Source organism: Andrographis paniculata, unplaced genomic scaffold, assembly GCF_009805555.1.
Source record: "Andrographis paniculata isolate CXL003 unplaced genomic scaffold, ASM980555v1 Contig11END, whole genome shotgun sequence".
Taxonomy (NCBI): domain Eukaryota; kingdom Viridiplantae; phylum Streptophyta; class Magnoliopsida; order Lamiales; family Acanthaceae; genus Andrographis; species Andrographis paniculata.
In genome coordinates this window covers 528,832-554,271 of record NW_026137391.1, presented here as the reverse complement: position 1 = coordinate 554,271, position 25,440 = coordinate 528,832, and the positions used below count along the sequence as shown (strand labels likewise).

The following is a 25,440-nucleotide window of genomic DNA, read 5'->3' as shown; positions in this document are numbered from 1 at the left end:
CGACTTATGGTGAAGAGATTTACTTTAGAGTTTTCGCCATGGATCTTAGCTGTTACCGAATGCAACGATTTATCTCTCTTTGATTCAGGAGCTGTTCCGTAGACTTTCCGCCGGTAAATATCTTTCTTAGCTCCACCGTCGATTTCCTTCTTCTCCAGCTTAGCTGTCGTTTTCCTGCAGCATGGCTTCCAAGTCGCCGGAAAATTCCTCTTCGAAGTCTGAAAAATCTTCAATCTCTCATTCGGTACATCCGCAGAATGCAAAACCTTCGTTCCCATCTTTCACTCCGACAAAGAAAACTCCTAATCGCACTACTCTTTCACCTAACTTATGTTTCTAATTAATCGACTTCTGCATGCGCTTCAAAGGATTGAATAAATAGAAAAAATTCATGCGCCGGGCCGGGCCGGGCCAGATTCTACTTGTCTTGAAATAGTAATCATAAAATTATTTATTTAATATAACTACTTTGTATATTTAGATTAAAATATATCCGTACGCACAAAAAAGCACAAATAAAAAGCCAAACAAAATTAACTTCATTAACCAATTCTCAAGCTTTATCTATCGTAATTTAAAATTATTATTTGTTCTCTATCTTATTGCATATATTATTAACTATTATGATTCTTTTGATGTTATTTTTAATTAATATATATGTTGATTTATTCCGAATATATTCAATTATTAAAAATTTATATAGATTAATATTTAAAAGTTAAAATATAATATTATATAAAATTATTATTAGATAATAAAAATATGCATAGATAAATATTTTTTTATATATTGTTTTTATTTATTACATAATAAAAATATATAAAATTAAATAAATTTTTGTGTATTTATAAAATAGGAAAGATAATTGGTTGAAGGTGATTTATTATAGCTAGTGATAAATGAAATGATTTGAATATTAAAATACATACGAGGTGAATAAGAAAAATAGAAGAGATAATAATGTAAAGGTAATAACTATAATAAGAGATCAGCTAAGTTCTCCTCCTCTCCTCAAGTTTTCTCCTCTTCTTTCCTTTCAATTTTTGCAATGCGCAGTATCTTTTCAATTGAGCTCCAAAATCGTACTTTTCAAATTTTTCCAGGTCTCCCGCCGGACTTATTCAGACATGATAAGAAAGATCATTCTCGGACATTGCCAGTCGGACATTGCCAGCAGCCGCCGTTTATAATAAACCAGCCCGGCATTCGCCACTCCTGTCCCTTGGCTATAATCAACCAATCGGAACAATCCTCGGGGTATAACAGCAGAAGCCGGGCTATGCCAGAATGCCCATGGAGTTCTCCAATGGCTTTCAGCAAAATCGGCCGGCTCAGCACCAAACGCGACGTAGTGGGTCATGCCATCGCCGTCGAATTATATGAAAAGGAAGCTAAAAGTACCCAGGCATAAAATAAATGAAATTTTCCCCAAATTTATGAATTAGATCTTTCCGAGACTTGACTCTTCTTTGGAGTTGTACCAAAAGTTCAAGGAAGATCCGACCGTCTTCACATACTAAGAACTACAAGATCACCCTCTTATACCCACGTCCTAATCAGTAATGAACCAGCCCTAAAATTTAGGGGGAGCAAAATATCAATTCATTTATATATATATATTCATATAATATTGTCTTTTTCTATTAATTCCAATGCGAATAAACAAGAAGAAAGTGAAAAAAATAGCTAAAAATTAAATTTTTAGAAAAATATTTAAGAAAATTTAATAAAATTCAATAATTTATACTATAAAAATTAAAATTTAAAAATATAAATAAAAAAAACTACAAAAAATTTATTATTTTCTAAACTATAACATTAAAAAAAATTGGAAAATAGGGGGAAGGGGGCAAAATAATTAAAAAAAAATACATAATTTTATCATTTCTTACACTAAAAAAATTCTATATTTTAGGAGTTGGGGTCAAACCCCCTTAGCCCCTATGCTCCGTCTTTGGTCCTAATTGTCCTCTTCGTTCGAACCTCGCCCTTATAAGTAAAATTAGAAAGCGAAGTTTGCTGAAGTAGTGTATTTGTACTATTTCATGTAGCCACACGGGGGACATGGGAACGTAACAAAAGGGATCCATATAAGAAATTTCTACCTCTCTATTGATCTCTCTTTCTTTATCATCAATCGAGATTACGAGATCACAGTTCGTGACGATCCTGAACCAATATTTCATTGCGGCACCATCGCGGCGGTTGCATCTGGTCGTTTGTTGTGACGGAAAGGAGTGCAAAAATTGAAGGAGAGTGTATTGCATATTAAAAAATTAAAGGAAAGAATCGTCCAAGTCAAATGTCACATTATCTTCGTTAAATCCATATTAGCATTGTTCATTAGATTGTAACGACAGGATTAAAATCAATTAAAATTGTTTATATTAAAACTAAAATTAATAATTTTTTTTATATTAAAACTAAAATTGATTAATTATGACCAAAACTGATTTTTTTTTTCAAAAATATATATTCCTATTGTCTCCCCTCAAAAAAATCTTTGAAATTTATAGTAAATTAAAAATTAATTGTAAAATTTTATAATAGATTAAAAAATAATTATATTTTATTAATTAATATAAATGTATATAAGGAATTTTGCATTTTTTTATTAAATAAAAAATACTTTAATCATTCAAATTTATTGTATTTTTTTTTTTGGTTGTCACTGTGAAATTTACTCTAGGTTTTTTTAAATAAAAAAATATCATTTCTTTTTTTTTTTTTTTTTTATCTAAAAAAAATAAATTTTATATTTAATTTATTTTCTTAAAACCTTTTTAAAAATAGCATAACCCTAATAATAAAATTTGAACAAACGAAAACACCGCAGTTTTAATTTAAATTTTTTTTCTAGCCTCGCCTCGGCAGCTGGAACTTGGACCAGACCGGAACAATTGCAGCAAGCAAATCAAAACAAAATAAACCGCATAAACAAGGCAAATCTAAAATCAAAGATTGTACGGGTTTTAGATAAGGGATTCTGAAGGGTTTTGAAAATTTAAAAGTTAGGAAAATATAAAAAGTTAAAAAGCAAAAATCAATAAACTCATTTTATATTTTTGGTCCCATTCAAAAATAATTTTGATCCCATCATTGAAATTAATATATTGACGTGATGACGGTAACAAAAAGCTGATGTGGCATTCGATTTGGATCGAATACGGCCGTGTGCCCAGAAACACGCCCATGTTATAAAATACAAAATCCAACATATATAAACACGGTCGTGTTGTTTGAGACACACGCCCGTGTTTATTATCAATGCAATTGAATCAAAACTCCTCTGTACTGTGTGGATTTTTTTCTGTGTCACAGAATTGATGATGATATCTGTATGTGTTCACCCAATCTATAGGATTTACCAGCAATTTTGTACTAATTCAAAATTATATATACAAATCTATACATATACATACACGATTGATTGACCTGAAGGGCTTGAACGCTGCAGTAAGCGAAAAAGTATTTAAGAAATTTGAAGATTTTTTAAACTTCTGTGAGAGAGGTTTCTTTGGAAGAAGAGTGATTCCGAAGATGCCGGTGATGAAGTACAAAACAGCAGCGAGGCGATGACACTCCAATTGAAGGTGGAAAGAGTGAATAAAAAAAGTGTATGCATCGCGACGGCGACGGCAATCGTTGCCGCGTCGAGGGAATTCCACTTGCGGCTGCGGCGGAAGACATCCCGTCGCTGATTTACTGTGACATTAGATAGCGGATTCCGGTCTCCGGAGTTTGAACCCTTTCCGTCTGCTTCCGCAATCGACGGCGGCGTGTGATGAATTGGTGATTGCAATTTTTTTCAAGTAGAGGATTCCGCTTGATTTTGCAGTGGATGCTTGGTGAATTGAAAGCCTACGATTTTGCGTGATTGATTTTGTTCGGGGATTTCGGTTTTGAATTTAGGAAATACTTTGAGATCGCTGGCGGTAGCACCAAGAACATAGCCATTTCTGAATTTTTAGAATGGTGCTCGAATTGTTGTGGCATGGAAGGTGAACACACGAGCTTATTTCTGGGCTCACGCCCATGTTTCGATTCAAATCAGCTTTTATTACCGCTACATCAGCAAATTATAGAATCAAAATTAATAATTTATTTTTTTATAAGAGACATATTTTAATAATTAATTTTGAAAGAAACCAAAAATATAAAAAATAAGTTTAATTAAGACTATTATTGATTTTTGCTAAAAAAAAATAAAATAAAATATTTGATTTGATATTTTATTAAAAAAATTATATTTGATGGGATATTTTTTAAAAAATAAATATTGCTAGTTGTTTAAATAGAGTTCGCAACTTCCACACTCCAAATTATGTGTATTGGTTGGTCATTCACTCAACCAAACTCATCAAAATCGAATAATTTCATCACACTACCACCGTCAAATTGAACAAAAAAACACAAACAAGGCTTTATTAACATTAAAAACAAAAAACATAACTGTTACTACTATGATTCTTGCTAAAAGGATTTAATCTTTAGACTAAACACAAAATACTGAATGAAAACCATAAAAGAAATTTATCCCAAATTAACCCAAACCCTAATCCCCAATTTTCTACACCTCTAATGTAAATTACCACCAAACAATGCCCAACTTACCTATACATGAAATAGGTTACATAACTGACACAGTAAAACCCTAGAAATTACAGTTTGGAGCTATCACCTTCGACTCAGCTCTTGAACTTCTGGATCTGCAAAAATCGCCTTCTGTCTTGGAAAAAATATCGACGGAAGGAAATCGAGAAGATAGAGAATCTCAAGAGCCCCAAATCGACTTCACATACTATAATTGGATGATCAATCTAGACGAAGCAAGCGCCGTAAGTCTCTGGTTGCTGAATCGTCGACCGATCTGATTTTTTTGTTGCAGAACGACGGCACAGGCAGTGATTGAGGCGCCGGCGACACGGTAAAACCAGATCCGGCGTATTCATCGATTTTCTGTGGCGTAGAAATACAGATCTGACTCGCCGGCAACACGGTAAAACTAGATCCAGCGTATTCATCGATTTTCTGCGGCGGAGAAACACAGATCTGACTCGCAAGCGCTGGTTTGGATCCTTTTTTCTCGAAAACCGTCGATTCGTCAACCGATTTAGAGTTAGAAGACTTTACTTTAGAGTTTCTGCTGTTGAGCTTAGCTGTCAAGGTATCCAACGATTCACCTCTTTTCAAAATAATCACCGGCGCCGGAGCTGTACCGTCGACTTTCCGGCGGTGAACATCTTTCTTCTCTTCAACGCTGTTGATTTTTTTCTTCTCCGGCCTGGCAGACGTTTTCCGGTGACTCGAGTTGCCGCCTAGCTTTCGAGTCATGGTTACAGCCGCTGAAAAATTTCTTCTCGACGCCTGAGGAACTTTCAATCTCTCGTTCAACACATCTACAGGATGCAAAACCTCCGTTCCCATCTCTCGACTGCAACAAAATCACAGAAACACAGCCAAGCTGCTCAAAATCTCCCAATCCTTTGTTTCTTCTAATCTGAATTTTCGTTTATTTGCGAATCAAGCTTTGTTATATAAAGAGAAATAAGCTTCACGAAAAGGATGCTTCTGACCGACTTTCTGCTTTACGCGTTGCAGTTAAATAAATAGAAAAAAACCCTAATGGGCCGTGACGGGTCGGCTTGAATTCAGTCAAACTTTATGAATCTATTTTTTGGATTTGGTTAAAAAATACTTGATTTTGATTTGACGTTAAAATAATATTTTATTAAATATCTTATTAACAAAATATGGTAAAAGAAATATGTTATTATTATATAGAAGATAATTTATTTATTTAATAACAATTTTTTACTTTTTTTTCTGCCGACAATTTTTTATTTTAAGTAAATTTACTAAACTAAATATACTTATCTAATATAATGTAATTTAAACTAACCAATATTTTTTTTATTTTAAGTAAATTTATTAAATTAAATATACTTAACAAATATAAATACAATTTAATTAATTATGTAACATATGATATTTTTTCTTCTTTATAAAAATAATATTTAATTATTTAATAATAATGAATTGTGATATTATTTTATTTTTATACTTCTTCTGTTTCGGTGCAAGGTTGTCATTTACTTTTTGCACATAAATTTTTTAATATTAGTATTATAATGAGTTGTAGTAAAAAAACCAAAAATGCCCCTATTAGTAATGTGTAATATAAAAGTACTGGTATTTGTGGAATATAGTGTAAATTGGAATGATATTTATTATGTTATGTAGATAATACAATTACTAAATTAAGAAATAGTAATCTTATTTTATTTGGGGACGGATAAAAATAAAAAATGACATCATTTTAATGGGACGAGAATATATAATTAATAATATTGATAATTTTTAAAAAAAAATTAATATATATGGTCATAAAATTAGAATATGTATTAATTATTTTAAAAAATATATCGCAATAAAAATATATATCGTGTGAATATTATTTGTAAAGAATAATTTTCTATAATACAAGTAAATAAAAAATATTTTTATTTATTTATAATTACTATAAACTAATTTTATAAAAACGACAAACTTTAAATGTAAATAAAAATATTTATTTTTTTAGGAGAGTTATAAATAAAGGAGTTTGGAGTCGTGATGTATAATATTATATGTTATGTAGTTAATTAAGCTATGTTTATATTTATTAAGTATATTTTAATTTAACAAATTTTATCCAAAATAAATATGTCCATTGTTATGGTACAAATAAAAATAGAATATAAGGGAGTATCAGCGGACTATTCAAAACTCATTTGTTTCTATAAAATTAGTTTATATTAATTATAATTAAATAAACTTATTTTGCTTTCTTCTTCTATTATAGAAAGCTATTCTTTACAAAATAATATATTCATTATTGCGATACAATTTTAAAAATATTTAAATTTATATTATAATTTTTTTAATTATATATATTAAATTTTTAAAATTATCAATAATCTTGTTATATATAAAATATAAAAATAATATTATAATTTAATATTACTAACTAATTTATTTTAAAATTATTAATTTGTTTTCTATATTATGCAGTTTTATTATCATTTAAATATAAATAAATATTTAGAATATAATTAATAGACTTTTTTATTATATAAGAGTATCGATAAAGAATTAATTGAAAAATAAATTATACTTTTTTTTATAAAATATTATATTAAATAAAATTTATTTGTATTGCTATGATGTACTTCCTCTAGTAATTTGTGTATTATGATTTACTTCCTCTAGTAATTTGTGTATTCGATCTGTTTCATATAAATTTTTTAAAAAAATATAATTATATATTTTAATTAAAATTTAAATTTTATGATTTATTTTTTATTTTAATTAAATTTTTTAATCTATTTACTTTTAATTTATAATCATTTTTATTATATTATTAAAAAAAAAAAACCTTACCATTAAGAATATCCTTGCTTTCTAAAAAAAAAATAATCCTTATAAAACGTAACTTTATTTTCTTTTCGGTGGAAACCATAGCCGCCTTTATTGATTAGAAATAAACGGACGGCGTTTCGTGTCTCGTCGAGTTCGCTGCTTTTGTTGTTAACAGCGTTAGAAAGGACTAACGGCGGACGGTCAAGTTTGAGGGGAGTAGGTGGGCCCATAAAATGGGCAATTTTAATTTATTATTAATTTTTTTATTTTGACGAACGGATTTTAATAAAAATAAATAATAATTATTATTTTTTATTTTATATAAAAAATATAAAAATATAATAATTTCTTTACTAAGAAAAAAATATTTTATCGAAAATAAATATAAAAATTAAATGACAATATTATTATTAAATAAACTAAATATTCTGTACGTGAGTTGGATGGCCAAATGCTTGTCGGTCGATCTTCCAATAGTATCGCCCCACGTGTCTCCAACGTGGACACGCGTCAACGATATTGTAAGTATCATAATTATACTATATTATATCGTTTCCTTTTATTATATAATATATATATATTTATTTATTATGATGAAGATATAACTTATGGTAGTCAAAGCGAGTGGGCGAACAAACCCAATTTATTGTAACGCGATTATTATTACTTATTATTAATTTAATACAATAATAACGAAAATAAAATTAATTTTGGCTTAATTTAACATTTATTAATTCAATGTACAGTTATACACAATTATGTTGACACACAATCATTTATAATTCCGTATACAATTATACACAGTCAGGTTTAATTATACGGTCGTGTATATTTCTGTTTTGATCTATAATTTTAGTTTTTAAATTTAATATAGTTGATATTGTTGAAATAAAAAAAAATCAATAATAATTTTAATATAATTAAAATGTATCAATTTCAATTCAAATACTATAAAAATTTATTGAGCATGTTATTTTTGGAAAATTTTGCCTAAAATTTTACTATTTACCAAAATTTATTTTTTCACAAAATTTCAGTTACACAACTATTTTTTTTATATCATATTAAAAATTAATTTTACATTTCAATACAATTATACATGTCTATGTTAAAATTATACGTGTTGTTTACAGGTCAATTTACCACGTTAACTTGCTACATCTATGTCAGCAATTTTCATTAATTTTTTAATGACGAAACCAAAATTAATTGAAATTTTTTTATAATAAAACTAAAATTGATAAAAAAAATTTTATATTGACACCAATACTCCCTATGTCCCCCATATCTGTATATTTATTTACTTTTTGTACAGAATTTTAAGAATATTAGTATTATATTGGAATATTGTATAAATAAAGGTAAAAAAAGACTAAATTGTCCTTATTAGTATTGTATAATATAAAGGTAATAATATTTGTGTAATATATTGTAAATTAGAAGGGTATTTGTAATGTTAAGTAGATAGTACAGTTACTAAAAAAAAAATTAACACTTTTATTATAGAACGGATGAAAATAAAAAAATAAATAGATTGTCAAGGAGGAAGTAAATTTTAATTATATTTGAAACAAAAATAATTTTTTTTCTAAAATATTTATCTCAATTTAAAATATTACTATTATTTAAAAAATATTTAATTTTCATATCCCTATATAAGCAATGGCAGCCCATCATTCTCGGTCCTATATCTTCACAAATAAACAAAATCAAACCAACCATTCATTTTCTTCAATCTTATACCTTCGACAAACAATTGCTTTACGATTTTGGATGACGTGGAAATCCGCAATCGCTATCCGAAAGTGTACACTGAGTAAACTCTCGGCCAAATTTAATACCCTGCAAATCAGGTCTGACGAAAAAATCACAACTATATATATGGAATGAATAGTAGATTAAAAATTCAATCCACAAACAAACACACCCTAAATAACTGTTACTGGTTGGAAAACGTTCCCGCGGAAAGTATATATATACCAAAATTACAAAATTAATTATCAAATTAGTTCAAAGCAGCGAGAGGATATTATGTTAGCCAAGGAGGCGGCGAGCTTCGGCCTCTCCGACGAGCTGCTCGAGGTTTTGCCGGCGGATCCATTCGCGCAGCTCGATGTGGCTCGGAAGATCACTTCTATTGCTCTCTCTACACGCGTCGACGCTCTCGAGTCGGAGCTGTCGCTGTTCCACGACCAGCTCGCCGACAGAGACCACATCATTTCTGGATTGGAGTCGCAGCTCGAGTCGCTCGATGTTTCGCTCAATGAAGCGTCCGATAGGCTCGCCATTGAAGAGCAGGAGAAGGTATGATATTCGGAAGAAATTTTTGAGATTTTTTAGATATTAAAAGTTAAATTTGTTTATATATATATATATTAGTTTAAATTGAACTTGGTTGGTTTATATTACAATTTAGTTATATCCATCAAATTAGAAGCTGAATTGAGTCTGTTTATAGGTCCCAATTTCTCCCAATAGGTTCAACCTGGAATGTGTTTTCCGATTTTCAGATTCTGTTTGCTTCCTCTTGTGTTTGACTTAGTTTTCGGTGAGTTTGATTTTGATTACGTTCATGGCCGCTGTTTGTTCCGACTCTATTCGTCACCTGTTACTAATTTCCGACTGACTTAAGTGGATGATTTTGGCTATGATATCTTCAATTTTTCATTTCAATATTAAGTTGGTTTTACGACAATACAAGCGTATGGGATGACTTGATATTTTAGATATTTAGATTTAAATTTGATTACATATACTATTAGTTGAAATTATAATTAGTTTATATAAATCAGATTGTTGTAGTGAAATGCTCTTAATTCGTTGTCAAACATATAATTTTGAATTTTTCTACAAATTAACAGATCTATTCAATGTTTGTAATAGTGTAAACTTTTTGCGATTTGAATGGTAGGAAAACTTGGTGAGGGAGAATTCGCAGCTGAAGAATACAGTGGAGAAGCTGAATCGCGATGTTGCTAAGGTATTTTCATCCTTACTGTTACTACGGCATCCGCGCCTCAGATTTAATACTTAATCAGATTTATAAATTGCAAAACAGAGTAGAATTTCACGGAATTTAGGTTTTAAATCTGCAGTTGGAAGCCTTCAGGAAGACACTCATGCGATCGCTCGAAGATGATGAAGATAGCGTTGTAACTGAACGATTCAATTAGGTCTTACTACATTCTGATGATTTTGTTTTATTACCTTGCCATTTAACCATTTCCATCCCAATTTCTTGTTACTTCATAGGCAAAGGCAAATGCAAATTCTCCATACAAGGCTGCTGCTCAACACCTGCAAAGTAAGAACAGTAGTTTGTGTTATGGACTTTTCCTCCCCAATCCTCTAATTATCAATATAATTTCGTCCTTGGGAGCAAATCAGCAGCGGCACATGAAATATAGAAATAACACAAGTTTTTATTTAACACATCGTATAACTGTGTTGAATAAAAGCATGTGGTTGTGATGTATGAATTAATGTCAATTATAGATTGTGTTGTATTTGACTATGATATATATTGTCCGTCAGTTCATCTGTTGCATTTCAACACATGAAGTGCATTCATACAACACAACTGCGTGCTTTTATTCAGCACTTTATGTGTTATTATGCCCGTCTCTTTACCATGTGCTGTCGGAATTGTGACTATGTCATGTGTTGGTTTGTGTTAAATAAAAGGATTTAGTTGTTTTGTATGAATGAAGTTTATGTATCGAAATCAATTATAAATTGTATTGCTTTTAGCTACGACATGTGTTGTCCGTTTATGTGTTGCATTTCAGCACATAAAGTACATTCATACAACACAGCTACGTACTTTTATTTAACATGTATGTTGTCTCTCTTTACTATGTGCATATGTATTATGTGTTATTTGTTCCTATATTATGTATTGTGAATGACTATGTCATGTGCTATTAGTTCATATTATATTAACATAAAACGAACAATACATGTAATAGTCAAAGACATTACACTCTACAGTTGATTTCTTACAGCAGAGCTACACGCTTTTATTTAACGGTTTATATGCTATTATATTCATTGCATTGAAATTTTAAAATCAGCACGCCTTAATCCTTTCATGTCTCTACCGCACCAGATTATACAATAGATGAATAATTCCATAAATTTTATGCTATTCAAATTCTTTCAGACGATGATGTTGCTATTTCAACTAATCTCAATCCTTCGATGCAAAACCATGTTTCGGATGCTGGAGAAGCCCCGAGAGAAGGTGTGCCTTGTAAATCTCTTGTTTTTTTGGTAAAGAATCATCAAAAACGCCCCAAGTTAGCTGCCTTCTGACTGTATTTTTGTGTCCTGAAACAGCGAGGCCTCCGCAAGTATCTCACGGGCTTTTGATGGCATATCAAACTCTCACCCCGCAGGCTTCGCCTCCTCGTACACCTTCAAGCTTGTCCACATCTGTGTCGCCCTCTATGACACCCCGACCGTTGTCTCCTAGGAGACACTCAATTTCAATCTCGGCTGCAAGAAGCTTTCCCGACAACAAGTCATCGCTGTATTCCTCCATGCCTTCAATGGCAGGTTCAGAGTCGGGATTGCAGCCAGGTTAGATGTCGACAATTAATCTTCCTTAATAGACTAAGTGTTACAGAAATATCATAAGATCCGAAAAGAAACAATATGAAACTTAAGAGAATTTGATTACCCAATTCGATATAAACTGATCTAGTCTGGGCTGCTAAGCCAAGAATTTACTATAGTATATAATCAATGGATTACGTCAATTTTATATATGTTGTACTTTCTAGTGCTTTTTGATCGTAATCTCTTGATTCATAGTATAGTAATTTCCAGTTTGGCAGCAATGAGTTGAGATCGAATTGGGTAATCAAATTCTATTGAATTTTATGTTGTTTTCTTTCGGATCTTGTGATATTTCCGTAACAAAAAAGAATTGAAATAAAGATATGAGATCCTCTAATTACACAAGTTCCCTGCTTGACAGCTAACTATCAGTCCCTCTATTATCCTACTGAAACATGTTGTATACATACGATCTTCGCGATATTGCGTATTGTAATCCATTATAATGATAATTCCATTCTTATAGCAGGGAAAACCCGTGTCGACGGCAAGGAATTCTTTCGTCAAGTCAGGTACTGATTCTAAGCTACCACGGGCAATGCTGCGTTACATTTGATCGAATTATTCATCCAAATGTTTGTTCCCTTGTTTTCTTCCTCAGAACTCGTCTATCCTACGAGCAATTCGGCGCTTTCCTAGCAAATGTGAAGGAACTTAATTCTCTCAAGCAAACAAAAGAGGTATGTACTCATCAATATATCCTCATCATCTTCTTCTTCTTCTTGTAACGTAATTCCACAGTGTAATATTGTCCGCTTTGGTCATACATTTGTGGATTTATTTTTGACTCCCAAAAGGCCTTATATAATAAGGAGTTGGATGTTATCTTATAACTAATGATATTTTTCCTTTATTTGTTGCGGACTTGAGGTTGTTCCTTTTTTTCCAGACACTTCTTGTACTCATCAACTTGTCTTTGCATTGTTTTCCGATTTTAGGAGACCCTACGGAAGGCTGACGACATATTCGGCACCGAGAACCGAGATCTTTACGCCATTTTTGAAGGCTTAATCTTGCGCAATGTCCAGTGAGAGACAAAGTATGTATGCATTATTACACATCTATAGGCTCTTCTGGTGCAGTTTAGTGTAAACTATTATCTGTATTTGGTCCTCATCAGATTGCGAAGTTTATTTGACAATCTATTAAGCTTTGTACTATGTTTCTAAGTCCATTTCATTATTATGAATTTAGTACTCCCTTGTCCTATAAATTTAGAATATTTGTGTTGGACACAAATATTTAAAAAAATAAATATTTTATTAAAAAATTAATAAAAGTAAAAAGATAATTAATGGTATTTTTAGAAATTTAATTATAAATTAAAGAAAAAAAATTAATAAAAATAGTTACATTTGTTCTATGTAAATAAATGTTAATTGAGAATAATAGTTAAATATATTCATTGACTTGCTAAAATTAGTAATGGAAATAATTTGATTTGTGAAAACAAACTAACATATTTTTTTAAAAAAATAAATAAATAAATTTATAACACGCTCGTGTTATAGTTAATATGCCCGTGTTCACTTGCCACATCAGCTTCCTTCCTTTATCCACTTAAGCCAATTCCGTCAGAGATAAAAAATGATAATTTTTATTTTTATATATATAAGACTAATTTTGGTAATTATATTTTAATAAGACCAGAAAAAAAAAAAAAAAATAGATTTGATTGTGACCAACTTTACTCTAATTTTTATCACATTTTTGTACCATTAAATCTATTAATTTTATTTTTTAAAAAAATGTAACATGTAATCTTAATTTCTACTAATTTAAAACAATATATAGAACAATAATTTTTATAATAAATAAATAAAAATAAAAAATAACACAGAGATACACGCACTCAAATTATTACTGAGCGTGACTATTCCACTAAAATTTATTAATACACAAATCAAATTACATTGGTCTGTAATTGATCCATCGTATACTATACTGTGTAATATTTTCGCATGGAATTTCATAAATAAAGAGCCGATTTTTAAGCATGGCGATGCCGATGCTGCATTTATTGTGGACGGACGATTTTCCGATGCATGCAAGCCATTGGAATACATGCACTCCCGCCGCTCCATTTCTCCTCATTCTGCTCTCTTTCTCTCTCTCCATTTTCTCATTCTGAATCGCAATTTTCATATCAGCATTGGTTCCTTAGGCATCTGATTTTTGCTGGCTTTAAGGAACCATGGAGAAGAACGACGATCACGAACCTTCCGCTGCCCCTCCCAGGTAATTTATCTCATTTTGCTTTCCTGAATTCCTGAAATTGTATCGTAGGATTAATTTTCTGCAATTAATTTCGTGGTTGGAATTTGGAATGAATTTGTGGGAATCAGCGTTCGATTGATGTAGATTTGTTTTGTCTTTTGAGTTTGCGTTGAATTTTAATTCCCAGATGTGTTTTCCTCCACCAGTTGCTCTGATTTTTGACAAATTAGGTTTTTATGAATTTGCCCTAATTTGGGGGTTTCAGGGAAAGTGAGAATGCAGACAAGGTTAATGATGAAAATCCTGAACAGTATATTATTGTTGGGCAGAGAATGCTTCCAAGCACCTCAATTTCCCTTTCTTCTGAAGGTAAAATTAAATTCTCAAAAATCTCAATTTAGATACAAGTTTTTGGAGTTTTGGAAAATATTGGGAATAATAAAAGGTTAGTATTCAATACGATGTTATGTGAAAAGAAAATAATATTTGATATGATATTTTTAAAAAAAATTACTTTAGATGAAGAGCAAGTTTAGATAGAAGTCTTCCAAGTTTTGGATATTTTGTAAAGTTTTGGAATAGTAAAAGGTTTTGCATTTTCTAAGATCTTTTGCCAGACAAAAAAGATATACTTCCTCTGTCTCAAAAGAATAGTTTTATTTGGGTTCGTCATGGAATTTATTGAAAGTTGGTATAAAGTAAAATGTAAAAGATTAAAATATTCTTGGGAGTATATTTGTGTAAAAAGTAATGATATTTGTATAGTAATAATAAAAAAGATAGAGTAGTTTTACAGTAATATGATTATTTATGGAAATAGAACTGTTGTTTTGGGACATATCTAAATGGAAAAAAATAACTATGATTTTAGAACGGATAGAGTATGATTTTTTTAAATAGAACGAGTTATAGCAAACATGGCTGCTCCTAAAATCTGCACTGTCGGATTGCTCTTTCAGATTTCAAGAATTTAGAAATAGATGTGGATACTGTTAAAAAATCTGTGCCAAGGGAAGGAGACGGCCAAGACAAGGCAGAGTCGAAAGCAGAGAACTCGTCATTGGATGCAGAAGCTAAAGCAAATGGAAAGGTTCAATGGAAAGGATTCCTTCGAAAGCTGAAAAAGGGGCCTGCAGTGCCATTTCACCCAACCTTACCTCACCTTCCTTCAATAAAGAAGCTTTCGAAAAGAATGACCGAGAAGGGTACACAGAGCTTGCCAATACTTCCTCCTAACGTGGAGGCCGAGCTGTATTATTGCTTTCAGAATTCTTGGACCAATTTCAGTCTCACAGAACTCGAAGAAGCGACCAACAACTTCAGCCACGGTACGCGATTTCCTTAATTAAACAAACTTCTTATGTTTTTCATATTGGGAGGGGTTAGGGATTAATATTAGCCTAACGAGCACATATAATATATACAGTTGGTACATACTTTAACTAACACAATGCATGTTGTTTTAGTTAAAAAGCACGTGTTCGTCTCCGCCATTATATCGATTATATTATTGATTATATAGACGTCTGCCTGTTCAAATTCGATCCATTCTTATCAAGTTAATATTTTTAAATTGGTTGCATACGTCAAAATAAATATTTTTACCATCAATTCTAATCAAAATTATAAAAATATACTCTTTCCGTCCCAACTCAAAGTATTATTATTATTATTATTATTATTATTATTATTATTATTATTATTATTATTATTATCATCATCGTATTCCTCCGTCCAGCTCAAAAATATCATTTTTCTTTTTTTTAGTAAAAGTAATCATAAACTAATACCAAAATACCCCTAACTTTTATTTAAATTACAAATATACCATTACACATATGCATAAAGTCAAAGAGCAAAAATGTTAAAATTTTATTGTGATTGTATTATATCACTGGCTTATGATATACGTATTGTCTGCACATATTAAATGTGTTGTTAATGTAAGTATTCAGCACCGTAACAACAGCTTTTTTGATATTTGACAAATGAAGATTATTAGGTATAAACTTTAAGATTATGTCTAATTTTTCGTTCATTCTTGTTATGTTCGGCTAGAAAACCTGATCGGGCAAGGTGGATATTCGGAGGTTTACAAGGGACATTTAGCAGATGGTCAATTAGTAGCTGTCAAAAAACTGATTAGGGGAACCACAGAGGAAATGACAGCGGATTACTTGTCCGAGCTCGGCATTTTAGTACACGTCAACCATCCAAACATTTCTAGCGTCATCGGCTATGGGGTCGAAGGAGGGCTGCACTTAGTTCTTCCTTTGTCCGCCAACGGGAGCTTGTCATCGTTGCTTAAAAGTTTGTCTTTCGAATGTTTTGTCCTAAATAAGTGATTCGACATTTTCCACAAGAATCATAGTTTTCTCTTGGCTTTTTTGCTGCTCAGGCAGGAAGGAGAAATTGACATGGCAGCACCGATACGATATTGCCGTAGGCATCGCCTCGGGTCTTTCGTATCTTCACGAGGGATGTCAAAGAAGAATCATTCATAGAGACATCAAAGCTGCAAATATATTACTCACCGAGGAAATTGAACCTAAGGTAAGGATCAGAGAAAATTGCAAAAATTATCTCCAGGTATACCCATTATCACTTTTATCTTGTATTTATCTCTCTGGCAAAATACATCCTACATGTTTGCAAAAGTCACTATTTCTGTCATTTGGCCGCGCGTGACGTTCACACCAGTAAACATGTGAAATATATTCTACCTGCAAGATAAATATAGGACAAAAGTGATAATGGGGGTATGCATGGGGATATTTTTTGCAATTTTTCCGGTAAGGATCAACACACTACACATACTTACAATAGCATTGATGGATTTTTATTTTGCGTAGTTTGGCGCGTAAATTTGCATTATGCGTTGCAGATTTCAGATTTCGGGCTCGCGAAATGGCTTCCCGATCAGTGGACTCACATAACAGTCTCGCAAGTTGAAGGCACATTCGGGTATGAGTTCTTGATAGTGTTCATTAATTTTTACTTGGAGTTTGTTTATGGCGAACCTTCACTTCTCACTCGGTTTGCATTCTTGGTTGCGCCAGCTATCTCCCTCCCGAGTTTTTCATGCACGGCATAGTTGATGAAAACACTGATGTGTATGCATACGGCGTGCTTTTGTTAGAGATCATTAGCGGCCGCCCAGCAATAGATGAATTGAATAATAGCGTTGTGATGTGGGTAAGTTAGCTTCTATCTCAGCGACGATCTTATGAAGATAGTTAGAGTGCTGATTAGTCCTAATCAGCACATAAAAATACAGACAGTGCATGATTTCAAAACACACGGCATGCGTCACCTGTGTTTTGAAACCATATGCTGACAGTTTATACTTTAGGGCGTGCTTTATTAACATATCTCATATATATTGTCTGAACTATTATCGTGTAATGTAAATTCACACGATGCATTTATATTATTCTCTCCATCCGGTATGTATTTATTCGTTCACTTTTTGCATTCTAATAAAAATAGATGGATGAATAGACAATTATATCCCCAAAATTTTAATATTATTTTAGATAAAATTGCTTATAACTCACTTATGGTTTAAAAAGTTTGTAACATACATTTAAAAACTGCATCTCATATTTTAAAAATGTTGCACAAAATCCTCTAAAATTCCATGAAACTCTATTGTGTTTTTTTTTTTTTTTTGCACAAAGTCCCCTAAAAAGGTGATTTTGTGCAATGTTTTTGAAAACATAAAGCAATTTTTAAATCATGAGTGAGAATTGTGCAAATTCTCCAAACTATGTGTGGGTTATAAGTATTTTTGTCATTATTTTATATGTAAGCTGATGGAATTGTTGTAATAGAACTTTAAAATATAAGGTTTCTTTTTTTTTGTTTTACAATTACTAAAAAACGGATAAATTAATTTCGGACGGATCAAAATAACAAAATGAATGGATTGCTTCCGGATGTAGGGAATATATTAATATAAACCATATCTTGTTGCTTAATATTCTATGTGCTACTTGTATACATTTGGTGTACTCTCGGCACTATGTTGAAAGTGTTGATTCAGCACTGGAACCGCAACCATATATGTATAGTTGTTATCTCAATCTTCATGTTCTGAAACTCAGAAATTTTGCAGGCCAAACCTCTATTGCTAAACAGGAACATCACAGAATTAGTTGATCCGGTACTTGACAATAACTTCGACTGGGACGAGCTGAATCGAATGGTAATTGTCGCGTCGTTATGCATTCATCACGACTCGACCGAAAGGCCTCAAATGAGCCAGGTTACACATATCCCCTGCCTCCTCATAAACCTGAAATCTATTATTAAAAATGCTGTGATCTTATCTTGGAATTATTATAGTCGAACGAATGAACAAAACTCTTTTCTCAAATACAGGCTCTGAGAATGTTGAAAGGCGACGAAAGCATAGTAACAGGCAACAAGAAATTCCAGAAAAGGCCTGCCCTGAAGAGGACACAGCCATTGGAGGCGAGTTCCGAAGAAGAAGAAGAAAGCAACTCAGCAAAGAGTTCCGACGATAGTATTCGGAAAACCGAGGCAGAAAACCAGTCCGGCGACATAGAAAGCTCAGAAACAACATTGTAGAGGGTGTGTACAGACAGTCTTCTTGATTTTACCTAAGTTGCTATAACCATGGTTGTTACAAACTTCTATTTTTTTATTTTTTCTGTAGTTTAAACTGAAGAAATATGTTTGTTTGCGTAGATAGTTATACGCTGCAGTTTTCTTCATTTTTATTTTGCTTTTGTAGTTTTTGTCGTCCATAAATATATGTTACATGGCCGTTGTTATTATTCTTTATTATTATTATTTTGTTGACAGTGACAACCCTGCTATTCTTGCACCTGGTAAATTCTGGTCCTTAATTGGGAATAATTATATCAATATTTTTTTTATTTATCCGACTAAATTTTTATATGATCTACTTATAATAAAAAAAAATAATAATAAATTTGTCTATTTATAGTTTTACTACCTCTATTTTAGCAAATAATAATTAATTTATCACTATTTTTTATCCTAATTAATTATTAACCCTTCAATATAAATTTCATACAATACTTCATCTTATTTTTTTTAATTTATCCCACTTTTATATTAAATACTATTACCTTCATCCTACTTAAATTGTTTCATTTTTGTTGTGAAATGAGTTTTAAGTATTGTGTAATTAGTAAGTAATTAAAAAGTGTATCAGTAAAAATAATTTTGATTTAATAAAAGTAATTATTGATTGAGATTAAAATATATGTTTAATTAAAATAAAAAAAATTATAAATTAAAGAATTCTAAAATGTGATTAAAGTGTTATATTTTCAAAAAAAAAAAAAGAAAATGACAAATTATGTAAGACGGACGAAAATGAAAATAATGAACAATTTAAGTCGGACGGAGAGAGTATTATTATTTTTTAATTTTTGTGTTCGAGTGGCATAAATAGTCGGAACGGATGGAGTATTTTTTATAATTACGTTATACTAAGACAAATAATCGGTGTCCTATGTAGTTTTTTGCTAGTAGGGTTCTAGGCTTCAATTTGGGGATTTCGCATATTTTAATTTAATACAAAAGACTTCACATCATAAATAAAATACGAAATATTTATGCATTTATATTGAAACAAAAGAGAATAATACGCAATTATCCGTAATTTAATTATGGGACTGCAAGCTGTTATGGATACTATTGCTGCCTAAAATGGAGCAATTAAGATACGAAAAATAAGCAGCAATCACCATTGATCAAATTAAATATTATTTAGTCTGATAAAGTTACACAAATTAAATAGATAAGCCAGCATTACACTCACATGCAACTTTTAATCAATTATTCTAAAAGACACGTGTATGGCTGGTAAGAAAATTTTACATAATACCGTATGCCTTACAAATATTTTTATAATAAATCAAAAGTTGGTATACTGAAATTATCAATATACCCAAGATGTGTAAAAATATCAAAATTAACATAAAATGTCAATATTATCACTAACACATCGATATACATTAGTATATATCGATATATACCAAATTATATACACTGGTGTCTCTAATACCATGTCGGATGTTGAACGACCGTCTCACCTAAAAGCTTGAACTGTTAGGAAAATACAATCATTAATCATATATCTCCAAACGGGAGTCTCCAACAAATTTTTTATTAGGTTTGGTCGTTACTTGTTAGCATCATATTTTGTGAAGGTTTTGATTTTGCTTGTTTTCATAATTATGTAGCTTTTCTCACCACACCTACCCCTTTGATTCATTGTATTTCACACTGTTGTTTGTGTGTCTGTCTTAAAATATATTATTTTTTTTTCTTTTTTTTAAGGGTCTTAAAATAATAGTTTCTTAAACAAGCATAGACACTTTGTGTTTTATTTTGTAAAATGATTTGAAAAAAATATTTTATTTTTTTTTATGTGAAATATAGGAAAGTTGGTAGATAAAACAATTTCTGAAGCAAGTTCATCTTCAAACCACCGATCATCCCTTACTGGACAAAAAATAATTAGAATTGAATTAAAAAAAAAAAAAAAAAATGCCAAATGTGAACACCTTAATCAACACAAGTGTGTGTGCCTGCAGTGTGATTCTTGCACAGCCCATCAAACTGACAGGAAGATTTTTGGATGAACATTGAGAAAAAAAAAAAAAACAAGATTATTACTGGCAGTGACATTATATATATACATAAAATATGGCATTATATTAGGCAAATGTAAGTAGACAGGAAAAATAAAATTATGTGGGATGATAAAAGGTTGTAAGAGAATTAAGAAATGGTAAATTGACAGCACATCTCTACACAGTTTGGATCTTCTCTATGATTTGTCTTTGTCGATCTCCTACACATTCATTTCATCGAATCCTTTTCTACTTATATATCCCTTCTTTTTTTGTACACTTCATTCTTCAACCTCTGCTAATCCCAAGTCTCCAATTTCTCGTCATTTTTATGGATTCAACTGAGCTGCAGAGGCATTTTCTTGATTACATTTCTACGTTGTTTCGCGAGGTAATGTGCAAGAAATTTTAGTTTTTGCTTTATCGATGTCGAAGGGGGAGGTTATAGTGCTAAAATGATGTTATTCAGCACCATAACCGTGGCCAGATTGATTAAGTTGCTCGTAGTACCATTTGGTAGGATGTGATATATATATATAGAAGTACAACACATGAAATATAAATAAAACAGCACCAGATTTATACTAATATATTATAAATGTAATTAATAATATATAACAATAGTCCACACAACATATAAATTATGTTCATATGACATACATGTAAATATAAATTGTCGACACATTGTAATAATGTACAAAACATATAGCTAATCCTAGTCAGCATCCTAACTATTTCTGATGATAAAATATTTTTTTTCCTCTCATTTAATGTTGTTTAATTTTTTTTTGAAGGGATTCTTGGATGGTCAATTCGGACAATTGCAGCTACTTCAAGATGAGAGCAACCCCGATTTTGTAATCGAAGTTGTGTCCCTTTTCTTCGACGATTCTGAAAGAATTCTCAATGGTCTCACCACAACATTGTAAGGATCTCCAAACTCTTCATATTTTCTTACATCTGTGTTTTTGTGTCAATTCTACCTGTGCCATGTTTGTTTCAATAAATTGGGATTTTGGTTTAATTAGTTGCAATCTTTTTAGGGAACAACAAAATGTCGACTTCAAGAAGATCGACGCCTATGTGCACCAACTCAAAGGCAGCAGCTCCAGGTAAGAAGAGGTCTCTTTTAGTTGGTTATTGATTGCATGAAATATAAATCAAAAGAACAATATTTATATGGCTAATTGCATAAAACTACCTATGATTTCACAAAATTGCGTCAAGTTCCCGTACTTTTAAAATTGCATCACATTCACTTATGATTTTCTAAACTCTGCGTCTAATTTTCTCGACGGTCCTTATTTAACAGTATTTGACCTAAACGAGCTCAAATTACAAATGAATTTCAGAATCTCAATTTCTAAATTCTTAGATTACAAATATATTCATTATTCTTGTATTTAGCTTCAAACAACAATAAATATACTAAAAAAACAGTTGTTTTTAGAATTTCCTTTTTACTGTTCTTTGGAGGTAAATATGAGATGAATCCATATTTGTAATTTTTGGGATTTAGAAATTGAGATTCTGAAATTCATTCGCAGTTTAGGCGAGTGTAGGTTAAACACCATTAAATAAGGACCGGTGAGTGGGTTAGATGTAAAGTTTATAAAACTACGAGGAAATTTGACACAATTTTAGAAGTACGAGGATTTGATCTCAATTTCATGAAATCACATAAATTTTATGCAATTTAGTCTATTTATATTAATATAATACAAATATAATATATGAGTCAATTGTACTTATAATAATTCAAATATAACATGTATCATTAATATCAATACAAAAGAAATGTTCATACATCACACACACACCCGTATATATATAAACTATCAGTGACATAGTAACAATCTACACAACAATGTTGTAATAATTAAGGCATGTCCCGACAGTCCATATGTTATGTACTGATTAGACAAATTGGCATTCTAACCGTTCCTATTATAAAAGCTTCGGCTTAAACAAAATAGAAGTTTAGGTTTTAATAACATCCGACGTATTGTCCCTAAACAGCATCGGGGCACAAAGAGTCAGAAATGCCTGCATTGCTTTCAGAAACATATGTGAAGCACAAAAAGTCGAAGCGTAAGTGGCTAAAATCGCCTCATTACAACATATGAGTATGAGATATATGTAAGAATAATCTTTTTCAGAAATTAGTAATGTTCAATGTTGTAGATGCCTCGAATGCTTAGAACAAGTCCGGCAAGAGTACCTGCTAATTAAGACCAAACTCCGGGCTTTATTACAGGTTTTTATACATACATAAATACATATATGTGCGCGCACAAGCGCCTATATATGGAGTTTTATTACATTTTTTGTCGTCGATTTTTCAGTTGGAGGAGAAGATAATTGCTGCTGGTGGAATCATCCCTATGATCACTGATTTCTCATGAAACAAATTCTCAGGCTTTTCCTGCAATAATAATTGATCTGTTTATTTTCTCATTTTTTTAGGATCATTTTGCTAATATTGAGGTTCTTCTTTCATGTGAAACGACTTATGGTTCTTATTGTTATAACAAGACGATGAGTGTATTTGTTTATTATTTTTAATTTGAAATATTTTTTATGTTAAACATATGAAAGCATTTGAGTTGATAAAATATACTCCGTCCGTCCCATATCTATATATCTATTTGATTTTTGCACGAATTTTTAGAAATATTAGTATTACATTTGAGATAAAGTAAAAATAAAAATAAAAAGACTAAATTAACCATATTAGTATTAGTATGGTATGTTAGTAGATAGCATTACTATAAAAAAAAAAAAAAAAAAATAGAACAAAAGGACGTACCAAAATAAAAAAATGAATAAATTATTAAAAAACGAAGGGAGTATATTATAATTAGATTTGATGGACTGAAGAAGTATTTTTATCTTTTTTTTTATCGAAATACAAAGAAAAAGGCAAAAATAAAACTAAACTATGCACATAATATTTTTTTCACTGAATGTCTTAAAAATAATAGCAACAAGTTCGAGCCAAACCTTAGATCAGATGTCTCAACACCAAGCTCCAATAAGTGTGACTATAAAATGACGGAATTTATGTAGGGTGTGTTTGTTTGGGAGTTTGAATTTTGAATTGGGATTTGAATAGTAAAAATTTTGAATTTGAATAGTTGTATGATGTGATATAAATAGGTGCTGATATGATATTTTGAATGTAAAATTGATTTTTAAGTATAATATAAAAAATGAAAAATAGGTGTTTGATTTGATAATTTTAGAGAAAAAAATTGGATGAATAGTGTAAATCCAATCCAATCCCTTAAACAAACACACCCGTAATGTGTAGTTCAAGTTAAAGTCAACGAAGCACTTTACACCCAACCCCTCGAGCGGCTATTGAACTGTGATTGTAAAACGACAGAGCTGATCTGTTGAACTACCTTTCTGTAGACTATAGGATGTGTTTTTTATTTACAGAACTTTACAAAAATTTACTATTCACACAAAAAAAAAATTTCTTAAAAATATTAAATTAAACATATATTTTTTATTTTTTACTACATTAAAATTTAATTTTACATTTAAAACATCACATTAACGCGCTTTATTTATGTCAATTCATACATCTATTTCAATTTAAAAATTTTACTATTCAAATTTCAAATACAAAATTAGACTTGCCCAAACGGTTCAAACCGCCGGTTTCGATTTGTCAAAATGTCAAATCAAAACCAAACCTTTTGAATGACGGTTTCAGTTATAGTTTGAAAGTTTCGATTACAATTTCAAACCGACGATTTCGGTTTAAAAACTGCGGTTTCGGTTTGAACCACTGGTTTATATGTTATGACGAACTAGGGTTAATGATCGAATAACAAACAGAAAACGTAAAGAAGACACAGATCTACTACGTAGTTCACCAAAAACAAGTTGGCTACCTCCACGAACAGAAACGGAGAACATGTTTTATTGCAGGATTTGAGTCGTTTGGCCCCATGGCTTGGCCAGATGGCAGCCCGTTAACATGGGAATACATGCTTATTTATAACATAAGTCTATGTCAATAATATCTAATCATATATCTAAATCTAGAGTATAATATCTAATATCCAAATGAGATATGATACCTAATATAATACCTAATATCCAAATCATTTCCCTAAATTCAAGGCATATCAACATATTATATATATATATATATTCATTTTTTATATTTTGGCAAAAACACCCCTCATATTTTTTTCAAAAAAATTAATATATCATATACCTTCATTATTTTCTATTATTTATACAATTTTCTATGCCTCAAATTAAAAATATATATATTCCTTCAAAAGACAAACGCACCTTTTTTATTTTCTAATTTTTCAAATTTAATTTTTATTCAAAAATAATTTATTTCGATTTTAATTTTATTTAAATATATTTATTATGTAAAAATAATATAAATAATAATTAATTAAACTGTTAAAAAAAAAATAGTTAAAACAATAAATTTAACAAATAATTAAATTAAATTTTAAATTAAATAAACTATAAAAATATTGTTGTATGACAGTATTTATAATATTAAGATGATTTAATTATATAATAAAAAGTT

General features: G+C 30.6%; 4 protein-coding genes across 7 annotated transcripts; 3 read left to right on the top strand and 1 right to left on the bottom strand.

The window, feature by feature from the left end:
* Nucleotides 1-4,398: 4,398 nt before the first annotated feature.
* On the bottom strand, nucleotides 4,399-5,576 carry LOC127248515 (uncharacterized). The gene has a single exon (XM_051270881.1). The coding sequence runs from the start codon at nucleotides 5,425-5,427 to the stop codon at nucleotides 4,816-4,818; it is 612 nt and encodes a 203-aa protein (XP_051126838.1). The 5' UTR covers nucleotides 5,428-5,576; the 3' UTR covers nucleotides 4,399-4,815.
* A 3,745-nt stretch (nucleotides 5,577-9,321) lies between these two features.
* Nucleotides 9,322-13,214, top strand: LOC127248462 (uncharacterized protein At4g15545-like). Of its 4 annotated transcripts, none has more exons than XM_051270809.1 (9): nucleotides 9,322-9,705; nucleotides 10,313-10,381; nucleotides 10,482-10,553; nucleotides 10,654-10,705; nucleotides 11,564-11,644; nucleotides 11,740-11,982; nucleotides 12,488-12,533; nucleotides 12,623-12,701; nucleotides 12,960-13,214. In XM_051270809.1, the coding sequence occupies exons 1-9, from the start codon at nucleotides 9,433-9,435 to the stop codon at nucleotides 13,050-13,052; spliced, it is 1,008 nt and encodes a 335-aa protein (XP_051126766.1). In that variant the 5' UTR covers nucleotides 9,322-9,432; the 3' UTR covers nucleotides 13,053-13,214. The 4 variants fall into 4 exon arrangements, with proteins under 4 accessions (XP_051126766.1, XP_051126775.1, XP_051126782.1 ...); XM_051270818.1 differs by having other exon boundaries at nucleotides 9,323-9,705; nucleotides 12,491-12,533; XM_051270825.1 differs by having other exon boundaries at nucleotides 9,324-9,705; nucleotides 10,497-10,553.
* Nucleotides 13,215-13,975: 761 nt separating this feature from the next.
* Nucleotides 13,976-19,003, top strand: LOC127250187 (receptor-like cytosolic serine/threonine-protein kinase RBK2). Its single transcript, XM_051273349.1, has 9 exons — nucleotides 13,976-14,259; nucleotides 14,504-14,607; nucleotides 15,198-15,566; nucleotides 16,297-16,548; nucleotides 16,637-16,791; nucleotides 17,123-17,202; nucleotides 17,298-17,433; nucleotides 18,356-18,505; nucleotides 18,622-19,003. The coding sequence occupies exons 1-9, from the start codon at nucleotides 14,216-14,218 to the stop codon at nucleotides 18,829-18,831; spliced, it is 1,500 nt and encodes a 499-aa protein (XP_051129306.1). The 5' UTR covers nucleotides 13,976-14,215; the 3' UTR covers nucleotides 18,832-19,003.
* A 2,201-nt stretch (nucleotides 19,004-21,204) lies between these two features.
* On the top strand, nucleotides 21,205-23,278 carry LOC127250501 (histidine-containing phosphotransfer protein 1-like). Its single transcript, XM_051273819.1, has 6 exons — nucleotides 21,205-21,264; nucleotides 21,668-21,798; nucleotides 21,917-21,985; nucleotides 22,893-22,964; nucleotides 23,058-23,130; nucleotides 23,219-23,278. The coding sequence occupies exons 1-6, from the start codon at nucleotides 21,205-21,207 to the stop codon at nucleotides 23,276-23,278; spliced, it is 465 nt and encodes a 154-aa protein (XP_051129776.1).
* The last annotated feature ends 2,162 nt before the right edge of the window (nucleotides 23,279-25,440 follow it).